At 41.1% G+C, this 15,491-nt stretch overlaps 1 protein-coding gene across 1 annotated transcript in view; it reads left to right on the top strand.

Annotated features, from left to right (window-relative positions):
- Positions 1-965: 965 nt before the first annotated feature.
- Positions 966-15,491, top strand: part of Syn2 (synapsin II) — a 153,460-nt gene continuing 138,934 nt past the window's right edge. Inside the window, exon 1 of the mRNA XM_085686879.2 lies at positions 966-1,467. Within this exon, the coding sequence (XP_085543005.1) occupies positions 1,091-1,467 (377 nt within the window). The 5' untranslated portion in view covers positions 966-1,090. The remainder of the gene's footprint in view (positions 1,468-15,491) is intronic.

The following is a 15,491-nucleotide window of genomic DNA, read 5'->3' as shown; positions in this document are numbered from 1 at the left end:
GAGGGCACACACAATTTAGAGAGTGCACCAAGAAATTGACAATCAGGTTATATTTCATGGAGGTGGTCAGTTAGAGGACTACGGCTCTCTATGGCACTGGGGGAAAAAAAAATGCATGTCAGGGAAGTAAAGTAGGAGGTAGCTTTGGTTATCTCTCTGAGGGATCCTGTGGAGACCTTCTCAGCTTTCACGTGGCTTCCTCTCTCTGGTCAGTGAGGTGAGAGTACTGTGTGCCGTTTAGGTGGTCCAGGGAAATCGCCCCCAAATGCCCTTCTTGGGCAGTGTGGACAGGTCCTGCTTAGGTTCCTTCCTCCTCAAGGAAGACGACCTTCAACTTCACTGTGGTCTGGACTCCCTCCTCTTGGGTCAGGGGAAGGTCTTTCCCACTCAGCCTGAAGGGGTGAGCAGCTTTTCATTTATTCATCCATTTAGGTCTCAACATATAGGGAGTGTGTTAGCAGGGTCGGATTAGTCCATCAGCTAGGGGTTGGAGCCACTAGCATCTTCCTCCCGAGCTTCAGGAAAAGAGATGCTTCGATTTGCTCACTGAATGATGTCCTTGGATGTGCGCGCGTGCACACGCGCCCGAGCTGGGTGGCTCTTTTCTGTCACCTCAGGGTAGGAAAGCTAACACCTCTCTTCTACCCTGAGGATGTGAGGATGGTGTCTTCGCCTCCAACTGGGACACGACTCTCCTCTCCAAACCACGAAGGTGGTGATGGTGGTGGGGGGGACCCTTGGCTTCCCTCTCCTCCAGAGGCCTCCTGGGCGAGGGCGTCTGGTTCCCACACAGTCACGCTCTGGTGGCGGGAGGCCAGGCTCTACCCTCTCACTACGCCAGAGCTTGAAGGCGGCGCGCGTGCCCGAGTAGGCGGGGGCGGAGCGGCCTCTGCGGCGAGGGGCGGGGACATCAGTCGCCACGCCCTCAGCGCCGCCCACCGCTCGCTTGTTTGCAGCCGGGCTCCCCAGACCCAGAGCGCCGCGGCTGTCTGCTGGTCTAGCGAGCCGCGGACCAGCTCCGGTCGCCCCGCGCTGTCATCCCCGCGCCGCCCGGCCCGCCGCCTCGAGGGTCCTCAGCCCTTCAAGCCAGATGATGAACTTCCTGAGGCGCCGGCTGTCGGACAGCAGCTTCATTGCCAACCTGCCCAATGGCTACATGACTGACCTTCAGCGCCCGGAGCCGCAGCAGCCCCCGCCCGCCCCTGGCCCCGGTGCCGCTTCGGCTTCGGCGGCCACGTCTGCCGCCTCGCCCGGACCCGAGCGCAGGCCACCGCCTGCCCAGGCGCCTGCACCGCAGCCCGCGCCGCAGCCCGCACCGACGCCGTCGGTGGGCAGCAGCTTCTTCAGCTCGCTGTCGCAAGCCGTGAAGCAGACGGCCGCCTCCGCCGGCCTGGTGGACGCGCCCGCGCCCGCCGCTGCCAGGAAGGCCAAGGTGCTGCTGGTGGTCGACGAGCCGCACACCGACTGGTAGGCCCCTGCGGGGTCCGCCGGGGGCAGGGTGTGAAGATGGACCCTCGAGGTCACCCGGGAGAACACCCGGGATGAGCAGGTGTCCTTGTGTGGGAGGGGCGAAGACAGGCACTAACCTCCCAGAGACCGGGGTCCTGAGATGAAGGACTCGGTGGCCTCTGGGCTGGTGGCAGAGCGAGCTACTTCATTAAGCACCTTAAGAAATAGTGATAAGTCGACCACGCTTCCAGGGAAGGCCACACAGCCAAGAACATTTGGGCAGCACAAATTGGCTTGGTGGTGGTGGTGGGGACACCACAAAGTTGGGAGGGAAAGGGGAATGGATCTGTTAAGAGTTGGGGGAGGGAGGATGAGGTGTACAACATCCCCAAAGAACTAATAAAAAAACAAAAACAAAACATAAAGCGAAAAAGAAATACTTATATGGGGGGGACAGACTTCACAGTTCAGACACATACATGCTAAGGTGAAAATGGCCCCAGATGGCCACTAAAATAAAGGCCACCAAAAAAGATTCTAGTCTGCAAGGCCTGGAATGATTTGAGAGTGGATATTAGTGTTTACGGTGATAGAGTGATGGTAATTTTTTTTTTAAACCTGTACCTTTGAAAGCTGGTGTCCTGTATTGACATCATGGTGGTTTAGATCACAGATGTGCTAACTCAGAGTTGACATCTGTTTAAAAATAATGAGATTATTGTCTATGTGCGGCAGAGGGAAGGGATGTATGTTTTTAAATTTTGTTTTCTGCCCCCCCCTCGTGTGTGTGTGTGTGTGTGTGTGTGTGTGTGTGTGTGTGTGCGCGCGCGCGTGTGTATGTGTAAATGATGGTGGCTTTTCCCAGCTGACTGATGAAGACCTAAGGAAAATATTACAGATTGTTAAGGGCACAAATAAAATGATCAGCTTTAATGCAGCAAAGTGGAAACTTGAAGAATGCTTTTCTTTTCCCTTTTAGAGATATAGGGTGCTTTTATAACTTAGAGTGCGGAAGATTGGGGAAGGTGCTAGGTTTAGTTGAGAAACACATGGATGAGGTCCATTGAAGACTAATTAATTAAGAGCTTAGGAGAGGTTCCTTTGATGTTGTGGGAAGCTGATGGTGGGCAGACTGGTGGGCCCGGAGATGCGAAAAGGCCAGAAATCTGAGGTGTGTTTTCTTTAGGATATGAGGAAGGGTTTTTATTTGTTTTGTTTTTCCTAAGGGGTTAAAATTGATTGGTGCCAGAACCTGAGGGTTCTTGCCAAGAAGAAAACACAGAAACCCCCGAGCTGTTTATTTCTCTTTTAGCTGCTTCACTGTTTTCCTGTCTGCCATTCCTTCATTGAAGGACCTGTGGGGGGTGGGGGATGAGTGCTGGTGTGAGCAGGTGGAAGCAAGGTGTATACCTGGAGATTTTATGTCCTGCTGACTGCAGTTACCATGCGGGAATCCTTTCCTTTGGGTAATTTGTGTGGTTGGCAGTTATTTTTCAAGATAGCAGAGTCAAAAACACCTTTCTCAGGAAATGACAAAGGTACCACCAAGAGGGTAATGGGGGAAAGTATGACAATAGTGCCATTGGCAGTCGCCGAGAAGAATTACTGTCAGTTCAAATCAACAAGTGTTTATTCAGGAGGAAGGGAAGGTAACTAAGCTCTATTTAAGCGCCCACTGATATGTCAGACGCTCGAGTAAGGACTCTTAATGTGATACTGCATTGGGTTGTTACCACAAAACTGAGGCTTGGGGAAGATAAGTGGTGAGCTTGCAGCCATGCAGCTTACAAATGGTGCAGTAACATACTGACTTCAGGACTGTGGCTTCACTGCTGTCACCCCACTGTATTTCCTCATTATTAGAATGTTACTATGACTATGATCAATAGTAATAATACACTTCCTTTTAGGGCTTAGACAGTGTTGGGGGCCTTTTGGGAAACTCACTCAGTTGGGCGACACATAGATACACAAAACAATTAACAAAAGAATCTAGAGTTATTGGTTAAGACTATTTCAGGAATTGGTGAGGTCTACTTACTATTATCTTAGTTATTGGCAAACACATAAAAATGAATCATAAAGAAACGTTAGGAAGCAGGAAGGAATGAGACTGACGTGATGTTTCATTTTTCTGTGCAAGAATCTGATCCTTATGAACTGGTCCCTTACCCCACTGAAGCTATTTGCTTGGTTCTAATTGCTAGTTAGAGACCCACAAATAGGTAGATCAAGTGTATGCCCAGGCTCACTGTGAGTCTGTTTGGTTAGAAATGAGAGGTTTGAGATGTGAAATTCTCCTTAGATAGGATTATTTTCTAGGAAGAGTGCCTGGTATAAACCAGTGACTGCGCTTTGCCCTAGGGACTAGACTTCTGATGGAAGTAATAGGATTCATTTTCCTGTGGGCTGACTCTCGACTGCTTTATGTTTTTCTCCGAAGTAATAACATTGATTTATTAAAACTCTTGAGCCCAGTTTGAGTCTGGGACTTGATGGTAGTTCTGTGCATCTGTGTTTTTTGTAGTTAATAACAATTCCCTGAATTTTGTCATCCTCTGACTTGTTTAAATTTATTTAAAGCACAAATATTGTGTTAATATCAGTTAAATATTGATGAGTGGTTTTAATAAAAGGTCTCCATGAATTAAGGAGCAGGTGGCTGCTTGTGACAAACACAATAGCTTACAGGGGTGCTTTTTGCGCTAATGGCTAATTTAAATAATTCGTCTCACAGTTTAGGCTACCTGTAGACAGACTTGGGTAAGCAGGTATTATATATACAAAATGTGTATGTAGGAAGAATGTAGTATCCCAGTAGAACTTAAGAGTATTGGTCCCATCTGAACTAAGAATGCTAATATAAAGAGGTTTTTAGCAAGCAGCTAAATAATTTTAGCTTTACAAGAAAGGCTTAAATAGGCAGCTTCTCAGATCATCATTAATATACAGATGATTCCTTTGAATTTCTTACCAGTGTAATCGTGGGCGGTGTAATTTTGAGCCCTGACTTCTGACTTGGAGGGTGTTTCTTTCTTTTCCTTGAAATTCCAACACAACCTGAGAGCTTTAGATTAATTACATGCTAAAAGTTTGTTGAAAAATATGGGTGTGCCTCTGAAAAATGAAGTCAATCTAATGATATGCTATTTATTATTGGTTTTTGTATTGTTGCCAACATGTCTTTTATTTTTTTAAGGTTTGTAGCTAAATTTGTAATGCAATTAAGATTGCATTTTAATGATCTTTATGCTTTATCATAGAGCAGGTGACCATTTGGTACATCATTGCTTCTTCTATTACATTCTCACTGGTGAGGAGGTTAAGTTTTCTACCAGATTTTCCCTTGTCTCTGCACAAGCACACAACTGTGACTCCAGTCATCAAGTAAGCTTTCATACTGGCATACTTCAGCATTTAATTTGAAAATCAGCATTACACAGGCATTCTTGATCTTCTAGAATATGATGATCACCACAGATAAGATGTTAACAGATGTTTATTAAGCATCTTTATATGGTACTAAGAGAAACGATAATCTCTGTCCTCTGAGAGCTTACTATCAAGCAGAACAGATTAGATAAATATACATTTTTAAAAAATGTTCGCTAAAATCTGCGTCTTGTGTTCAAAGTATGGTCCTTGGGTCAACAGCATTAGAAACATTTTGAAGAACAGAATCTCAGGTCCTTCTTTCCACCCACCGAAATGTATTTTGCATTTGGAAAGATCCTCATAATCAAATTTGAGCCACACTGAACCGAAGTGATATGTGACTAGTACTTTCCGTGTGCCAACATGACAACTGCCATCATTCACTGGACAATTACTACATACAAGCTGTTACACTGAGATCTGTGACTCTCATCGGCTCTTTGTGATCACTGAGATTTCAAAGAATGGAAGGTGGAGCTGGTCCGTGGCTCACACCTGTCGTCTCAGCACGCAAGAAGCTGGGTGAGATGATTGTATTGAGTTCCAGCCAGTGAGACTCCATGTAAAGACAGAAAGGAAGAAGGGACACACAGACGATAGTGGGAGTGAAAGGAAGAAAGGAGACTTGAACTGAGCCTCAAAGCAACTGGGCTTGAGAGAAGCAGGTTTGGCTTAGTTTGTTAACAAAGTAAAAACAGTGCCAAAAAAGGAGGGCACGGAGAGACTGGACTAGTGTGCAATACAGACGCTCCATTTTTACTAGCTGGCTTTGAGCATTTTAGTAAGAATAGGTGAATGAAAGGTATGAAGTCTCTCTGGATCCGTGTTTGTGAGTGGCTCTAGGGAAGTATTGAACTGGAACTCCGGAGGGGAGGAAGTCAAAGGAGGCTTAGGGTTTATTTCTGACAGATACTATGTTTCCTATTCCTAATTAGTAGGAACATAAAGTTTCCATAAATATCATTGTTTATAGCAACAATACTTTACACTTTAAACTTCTGGGATATTATAGCTAAACTGTGGTCACCTGGGATAACTGTGAATGCGGAAATTCTGGTTTGCAGAAGGTAAGTGACTTCCTGAAGGTTATTAGGCTAGTAACTGACCTAACCAGAACCTCGGGAATTTCAGCCTCTGACCTTTCTTATTCTTTCATTTTTCTTCTCAGTTCTCTCAACTATTGGTAGAGGCTTTTGATCTTATAATTATAGCATTTAAACTTGAGGAAGCTAATCATTTATCCTAGAGAAATGAAACAATCTGTTGAAGGTCAGATAAAGGGCTGGAGAGATGGCTCAGCAGTTAAGAGCACCTGCTGCTCTTGCAGAGGACTAGAGTGCTGATCCCAGCACATACAGCAGGTGGTTCACAACCAGCTCTCACCCCAACTTCAGGGGATCCAATCCCCTCTCCTGGCCTCCTTAAAAAAGAAGTCAGCAATACAATGGGGAATAGAACTCATGTCTTTCAGACCCCTTTTATTTTAAGGAAATCTTCCAATTTAGACTCTTTTCTTAAAAATACTTATTTTTTTTGCATTCATTTATTGTGTGTGTGAGAGAGGGAGGGAGGAAAAGAGGGAGACTATGCCACACACTGAAAGGCCAGAGAACAAATTGTGGGAGTCGGTTCTCACCTTCTACCATGTGTACCCTGGGGATTAGACTCAGGTTGTCAGACTTGGTGGCAAGTGTCTTAACCTGTTGAGCTATCTCACCTTCCCTAAAAAATATTTTTGTATCTCCTTGAATTTTTTGAGCTTTATTTTTATATTTATTTATATATGTATATACACACATATACATACATATACATACATATACACATATATACATACATGTATGTATGTATGTATGCATACCATGTTTGTGCATGTCCCCAAGGGGGACAGAAGAGGGCATCAGATTTTGAACCTGGAGTTAAGGCTTTTGTGAGCCACCTGATGTTGGTGCAGGGAACTGACCTTGGGTTCCCTCCCTGCAAGAAACAGGAAGTGCTCTTAACAACTGAACTATCTCTCCAGCATCCTTTATCTCGTTCTATTCAAAAGTCATTGAGGAGTTGTTACGAGCACTTGAGCAAATAACATAATAGCCAGGGCAGAAATCATACTGTTAGTGGGTTATTGATATTTCAGCATAGGTCATTCTAAAGTTATTGAAAAATACTCTTGAAGACCTAGTCATAAAAATCCAAAAATCTGTTAATATTCTTAGGATCTGTACTATAATGATGTCCCTCTTTTCAGGAACCCTTTCCTAGCTTCCTATTTTTGTCTATCCAAGATTAGTTACTAACTTTCTGTACTCAAATTCAATTCTGTAGTATCATTAGCCTTTAAAGTATTTTGCTAAAATATCTTGATAGTTAAACAGGAAGATTTCCAGAAGTGTATACTTTTCTCTCAAATGTACAAAACAATTTTAACTGAAATATGGTTCATTGCAGTTGAGTATGTAACACAAACCAAGTGCTGGGAATATAGGATGAATTGGGTACACATGTCTATTGGGATCTTCCAGCACATGAGGAAGGACAGCATCAAAACGACTTAATATGATAATTATTATGCGTGAGGTGCTGTGGCAGCCCAGGGCTAGGTTACTGGGATGAAGATGCTGTGAGGAAATATTACATAAGATGTACACCATACATTCTTAGGTAACACTTTGCATCTTTGGACTTTGATTTTCTAAAATCTGTCAACTATGAGAATTGTAACACACTTTATATAAGATCCTTTCCATTGCTATAACATACCTATGGTATAGTTTTTACTTATTTTTTCTCAAACTTTAGCTTTATAACTTTTCTTTGTTGGTAATACCTGTAAATCTTTGTCAATAAATGGTTAAATATTTCTTTGAATGAAAAAGCACACTTTTGAGTACTCTATATTTAGCATCTACTTACAGTTTCCCGATCACATGGTTTCCTAGGAGAAAAAGAGCTAATCCTGTAACATTTGTTGGTGTATTTCCTCATTAAGGATCAGACTTTTTGGCTCAATTCTTACCCCTCCCCCAATAGACCACAGACTTTTTGTATACATGTTAAATTGTTGTGGAACAGAATTTATTTCTTGATTCCTGTCATGTGTTCCATGCTTCACAGTTTCCTCAACACATCCATATTCCTTTCCCATTGTATCTTTATAAAGATTCTGAGCAGTAGGTAGAATATCCATTTAACAGGTAAACAGACTCGGAAGAATAGCTGTTTGCCCAAGATGAGCTAGCTTACACTGAAGAGTTGAGATATGAACTAGATTTGATGCAAAATTACCAAATTTTCCATCGCAAGTTTATTTTGTGTTTGAGACAGAGCTTCCACTCTGTTTCTTGGGCTGGCCTGGAGCTCACAGCAGTCCTTCTGCTGCAGCCTCCTGAGTTCTAGAATAACAGATGAGAACTACTATACCCAATTTAAATGTTTTTCATATATAAGGATGGTTTCTTTTTCAGTAACACATTTTAATAATAAAAAAATTCATTTTAAGTAATAACAACCCACTGGTCTTGATATTACTGCATTTACAAAAGGTGGTATACACCGGGCTTTTCGGATGATACCTACTGTGTGGAGTGAGGACATGTTTAAACACAGTGGTCTCAGGTTGGAGGATTCTCTGTCTCTATCCCCATCTGTTCATAGCACTCCCACCATGTGTGAATCTCTATAAATACTGTAAGTGAGGTCTTCTACATGTGCACAGTGGGCTGCATTGTATTTCTTTGTTCTTCCCACATAGTTACTATTAAGGACCAACAGGCTATATAAAACTACCACTTTAGAGAGTATGGTGATCTAGGAGACATTCTTCATGGTATTGCTTCAGTACAGCAGGAAGAAGTAGCTGAGAACAGGGCAAGTTACCTACGGAGAAAATAAAATGAATAAATATCACAATCTCCAAACCCTAGAATGCTGTGTGTTTAAGAACAGGAAGGCTACTAACTTTGACACACCAACTTTCACACTCTCTTGACAAGAGCCCTTTGAGAAATTTAACTATTAACAATATGACTTTTCAGAATTTAACACAACCTCTTCAACTCTTCTTTATTTGACAACTTTTCAGTGTGGGCCTACTATATGCCAGACACTATTCTGAGTTATGGAACAAAACAGGCAGAATTAGTCTCTTTATATGTAAGACGTACATAACAATGCATATATTTCAAAATGCTGTTGTGAGAAATAGACAAGGTCCTAAAAAGCATTTTGTAAAAGATGAAAAGCCCTACAAAGTGAGTTTCAGAACAGCCAGAGCTGTTACACAGAGAAATACCAGAAAACCAGAAAAACAAAAACCAAACCAAACAAACAAAAAACCCAAAGGGGAAAAAGAAAAGAAAAAAGATGAAGAGCCACCTATGCTGTTGCTTCATAATTCCTGTTTCCAGTTGTAAGTATCCAAGCTGTTTGGGCACTACCAGCTCCACTCCCCACTTATATATGTGTATGTATAGTATATGCTTATATACATGTTCACATATGCACATGTATGTGCATGCACACGTGTGGGTAGATGCCTATATACATGCTTACATGTATACATGTGTAGGCAGATGTTGCTTGTTCATTTTCTGGCCACCCAGACCCGAAATAATCACACAGAAACTATATTAATTACAACACTGCTTGGCCAATAGCTTAGGATTCTTATTAACTAACTCTTACATCTTAAGTTAACCCATAATTTTTATCTCTGTTAGCCACGTGGCTTGGTACCTTCTATCAGTGAGGCATTCTCATCTTGATTCCTCTGTGTCTGGGTGACGACTGCAGACTGAGCCTTTCTTCTTCCCAGAATTCTTCTATTCTGGTCATATACCTATACTTCCTGCCTTGGCTACTGGCCAACCAACATTTTATTAAATCAATACAAGTGACAAATTTTTACAGGGTACAAGTCCCACAGTGTGTGTGTGTGTGTGTGTGTGTGTGTGTGTGTGTGTGTGTGTGTATATATGTGTATGCATGTGTGTGTGTGTGTGTGTGTGTGTGTGTGTGTGTGTGTGTAGATGTTAGCTGTCTCACCCTATGACTCTCTACCTTGTTTTTTGGAGACAGGGTCTCTTACTAAACTCGGACCTCTTCGATTTCACCAACACTATCTGGCCAGGGAGTTTCAGGGTTCCACTTGTCTTTCCCTTCTAGTGCTGCTGGGTTTGCAGAAGGCAGGATTGCTTGAATTTAGGAATTTGAGGTCAGCCTGGTCAACACAGCAAGACTTCAACTAATTTTTTTTTTTATGATTAGTGTAGGAGATGTGTTTTTTCTGGGTAGCCCAGGTTGGGTTTCAGTCACTGTTGTAGTTTGGGAAGGCCTCAAGCTCCTGGTTCTTCTGCCTTAGCCCCTGCATACTGGGATGGTAGGCATGTGCCACTGAACCTGACTAGTTGTTTTTTTTAATTTTGTTTATTTATTTATTGTGTGTATGTATGTACTCATGCATGATGCACTTCTGGAAGTTAGAGAAGAATTGTAAGAGGTTTTCCTCCTATGATATTGGTTGCTGGAGATTTAACTCCAGTGATCACGACTGCAGCAAGAGCCATTTTTTACCCAATATGTCATTTCACTGGCTCAGCTATTTATTTATTTACTTATTTATTTAATTTTTAGAAGGAAGTATTACTTTTTGGATTTGGTTGTCTTTAACAATTTAGGGACAGGACTACTTAAATTCTTGTTTTAGTAACATGAATACTAAAATAACTTCCATTTCAGTTATGACTGATTAAGGTGGGGTTAAGAGGGAAATGAAGGGAGAAGTATACAGATGTAAGAGATGTTGCTTGATTCTTTCCCCCTTAACTAGTCCATTGTTCGTATTGCTTTCCATGTATTGATGAGCAGAACAAATAAAAGCATTCAGATCTTTTAATTTACCCCCTTCTCAATGTTCTTCTCTAGCACACTGCTATCCTGCTTACTTTCTTATTTTAGAACCTGGCTGCAGCATCTTCTCAGACTCCTTTTGGTGCTCTCTTGGTCACTCCTACTGTTCTCTGGATCACCTTCTCCCTGCACTTGTGTAGAAGTTGAAGGGTTCTATGATGTTACTATTCAGTTGCCTTTGTTTGGAATGTTCTCGGTTTATGTCTTTCTTAATATTTATTTTCCTTATTCAGTTCTCAGAGAATGAAAGTACTGCTTATTTAAAACGTACTATTCCCTTGCTGTAGATTTCTTTTTCCCCCACCCTGTTCATACTCTCATTTTCTATTGATTGCTTCTTTTATTTGTTGTAAAGAAACAAGAAAAAGAAACACTCTTTGCCCTCTTAATTAGCTCTTCTGGAAGCAAGACTCTCTTGCTTTTAATTCCTTAATCATTCTTCTTCACAGATCCTAGGTGTCTGCTTTCTCTGTAATACTGACATTTGTTCTTGCTCAGGTACCAAACTGCTCAAGCCTGAGAGTGCCATTCATTGATGTTTGATGGTGTTTATCTTGCTTTCAGCAGTCCCCTGGCCCCCAAACACTGCATTCTTTGTTGTCTTCCTGAAGTTTCTTTGCTTTTTTTCATTACATGGAGTTGTTCCTTGGGGAACTATTTTCTGGTCACTTTGTTTTTCCACTGGCGTTTTTACCACTGGTCCATCTATTCTCAAGATGTCGCTTCTAAATGTAATCTGTTCCCTTCCACTCCCGGCCCCTTTAACCTTTTACCAGAAATTTGTCCTAATCTTCCTTGGTTCTGTGGGCTGCTGAACATTTCCATCTAGGTGGCTAAAGGCAGCTCAAGGTCATTTGATACAATATTGCATTTCTTTTTTTCCTATCTCAGTTCTTATATTCTGTTTCACTTAGAGATGCACAATGTATTCGTTTCTTTTCTAATGCTGAGATGAAACACCATGATAAAGGCAACTTATAAAAGAGATTATTTCTGAGTGTTAAAGTCTATGATGGTGGAGCAAAGACATGACGGCAGGAACAGCTGAGAGCTTATATCTTTATTGTTGTTGTTTATTTTGAGACAGGGTCTCCCTATATACTCCTGATTGTTCCAGAACTTACTATGTAGACAAAGTTAACCTTCAATTCACAGAGGTCCTCCTACTTCTGCCTCCTAAGTGCTGGCATTAAAGTTATGCACCACTACACCCACTTATATCTTGATCCACAAGCAGGAGGCCGAAAGACATACTAGAATGGTGCAGGTCTTTTGAAGCCTTAAAGCCTGCTTCCTTCAGCAAGGCTTCATCTCTTAATCCTTCTCAAAGAGTTCCACCAACAGGGGCCAAGTATTCAAATATATGAGCCTATGGGAGCCTTTGTCATTCAAACCGTTACAACTATGATTACTTATTTCAAGGCCTCCTTAACTTTCACCTAGAACTTTGGCAAGTTCCTTCAGAATTTCTGCTTAATAACTTGAAGAACTATTTGAATGTAAGTTTGACATTTTTAGTCCTTTGCTTAAAGCTTTCAGTAGCTTCGTATATCCTGTAGGTAAAGTTCATAGTCCTCCTGTGATTTGACCTCCTTGTTCCCCATCCTCCTCCTAACCATTCCCAAACTTCATTTTCTAGTAATTCTAAAATGTTTGCAAATCTGTACAGAGATTGTGGCATTCCTTTTTTTCTTATCTGCTAACTCCTGTTGTAATGGCCTTTGTTTTTTTTTTTTTCATTTTGTCTCTTGACCAAATTCACATTTCTCTTCTGAGATTGAAACAATATCTGCTTTCCTAAACACCCTTTTCTGATTACCTAGACTGTGTTGGGTGTTGGACATCTTCATATCTTCTTTCAAGCCTATGGGTCACTCTCTCTCTCTCTCCTTTCACATTTTATTTATTTAGAGTGTGTATATGCCATAGTTTACTTGTAGAGGTCAGAGGATGTTGGCATACAGAAGAGTTCCAAAATAACCCAGAATGGAGTATAGCAAAGGTTTATTTATCTGGGGATAAACTCACAAAAATAGTAGAGATCTGAAGTCCTCTGCATGCGCTAGGATCTGGAACCGATCCAGCAGCCAAGAGATCTGCACACAGTTTTTCATCTGCATTTATAGTATATGAGACCACACCCAAAGTGGGCCAGTGTCTTACTGGCTACTAGTTGAAGGAGTTCCCATAGCACCTTCCCCTTTTTTCTAAATAAGAGAATTCTAAGACTAATATGAAATTATATACAATAAGAACAAATATCAAGTATTGTCCTGGGAAAATAAACAGCAAAAATACATAAAAATTAGAATTAAAAGCAGCATGAACAACATCAAACAAAAACATATGCTAAATGTTTTAATAGTTATCCTATCCTAAAGAGTCTATGTCTTATATTAAAAATGGCTTGGCTAAGTCATGAGAGGAAAATAACCTAGTCTTTAACCCCATCAAAGACCTGAAAAGGGAAATGATATTACTTGAGTAAACAGGAAGTACAATCAAGCAACTTCCAAAAGGTGCAAGAAATGACAGAGATAACCGGCTACCTGGACAATCACCCAAAGTCTCATTTGCAATGTTGGGTCAACCAACTTTGGCTGAGGCCTAGAGTAACTGACAGGCCATTTTCAGAGGCAGGAAAATTTGAAAAAACATCTTACCCTGTTTTGGCAAGGTTTGACAGTCTTGCTTGTATCCTACTTGTCCAGTCTGGACACCATGCATTTTGTCAGTGGTTGAGGCAGGGGCAGTTCTTTGCCCAAAGGCCAGTTTTGTCAAGAAGAGAACAAGCTCCACATTTGGTGCTCAACATTCTCATATTCTCTTAGGAATAGATCAGTGCTGCCAGGAGAAATCATGTCTCATGTCAATAGAATCCTAAGTTATTTAAATGGCATATTCTACAATTCTTTGAAGTGTTCAAAGATTATCTATCTTGCTGAAATATCTATGTATCTATATATCTATATATCTGTATATCTAGAAAACTTAACTAACATGGCTACAATGTTTGATTAGTACAGATGACTATTAATCTGTATTTTTTATCTATACATTACATTTTTAAATGAGCGGCACAAACACAATATCTTAAACAAGAGCAGAAATGCATATACACAGTGTAGCAAATTGACCTTAAAGTTGTATTAACAGACCGAAGTTCACAATAATGTTAAGTATTCGTGTCTATATATCATATACCCCTTATTTATTTATTTATTTATTTAGAAATTGACTATGACCATTAATCACTTATAACCAACCCCTTTAAAAGCGAAAACAAATGTTTATAAACAATCACTTTGGGAATTTGGGCATAGTTTTTTCCAAACTGCTTCCTTCTGTTTGTTGCATGAAGTATTTTTAAGGGTTCATGTAGGTCTTTCAGGGGTTCTTGTTCCATTAAACCACATTAGCTTGGAAGGAATTCACATGTTTTTATCTTCTGTGGAAATAAAAGCAGAACCTCTTTTCCAAAGCAGCATATCCTTAGATCCAACTTTTGAAGTAAAGATACCTTAAAATATATATGCTGGTTTAATTTAGCAGCTCCCAGAATCAGATGTCTCTCTGCTGTCAAAAAAATTAAAAGAAAACAGAATAATATACATAACCAGACTCTCTGCGTATATTCTATCTTTATGTGGTTTGTTTTTCTTTACTCCTTTAATCTATAATTGTCTGTACTCTTTTACTTTTACTGTCTCTTTAAAGACTTTGTTTTATTTTTTAAAGCTATTTATTTCTTTTTATAACTGTATATAGTCTTCTTCTCTCTCCCAAGCCTGTGTACATTTTTTAAACACACTGTGACTTCAAGGTCTTTTGTGTCTAAATCTGTCTTTATTGATTATCTGTAATCATTTTCTGACCAGGAGCACCTCTTAAAATGCTAAGCAGCATGGCTGGGACTAAGGTTGCATTGCCTTTTGGTTCCACCTAGTCCAACATGGCCGAGGTATGTTTACTACCAGCTCTGTGAGCCATGCTTACCACCCCAGCTCCAGGGATGCAGTGGGTCTATGTCACCATTAAGTAACTTGTATGACTCTACTCACAAACCACATTTAAATACTCCATAACAGGACCTCATGAAAGAGCCAGAGCCATTCTGTGATGCCAGCATGAACCAAGATGCTGACTTTTTAAGGTGTTACGCGGCTGCTTGCAGCCGGCAAACAGAGCCTATCTGGGAAAAAAAAAGTGACTACCAAGAAGCTGAACCTGGCTCCCAATTTTGTGGGTCTAGAAGCCCTCTTTTTTTTCCTTAAGTTTTTTTTTTTTAGGTCTTATGTGGATCCATGCCTCAGATGGTGGGCACCAATTTGTTGACTTACAAAAGAGTTCCAAAGTAGCCCAGAATGGAGTATAACAAGGTTTATTTATTAGGGTATAGGCTCACAGAAATAGTAGCAATCCACAGTTCCCTGCTTGTGCTGAGAACTGAAACCGAATCCAGCAGCTTTTTGTCTACTTTTATAGTATGTGAGACCACGTCCAAAGTGGGCCAGTATCTTACTGGCTATTGGTTGAAGGAGTTCCCACAAGAGAACAACTGCTAGAGTTGGTTTTCCCCTTCTAAGAATCAAATTCAGGTTGTCAGAATTTATGGCAAATACCTTTGGAGTTGGCTTTATTGGACCACCAGCCCCAAAATCATGACATGGAGACTTATTATTAATTATGAATGCTTGGCT

Source organism: Myodes glareolus, chromosome 3 (assembly GCF_982192425.1).
Source record: "Myodes glareolus chromosome 3, mMyoGla1.1, whole genome shotgun sequence".
Classification (NCBI taxonomy): Eukaryota; Metazoa; Chordata; class Mammalia; order Rodentia; family Cricetidae; genus Myodes; species Myodes glareolus.
This window is presented reverse-complemented; position numbering and strand designations above follow the sequence as displayed.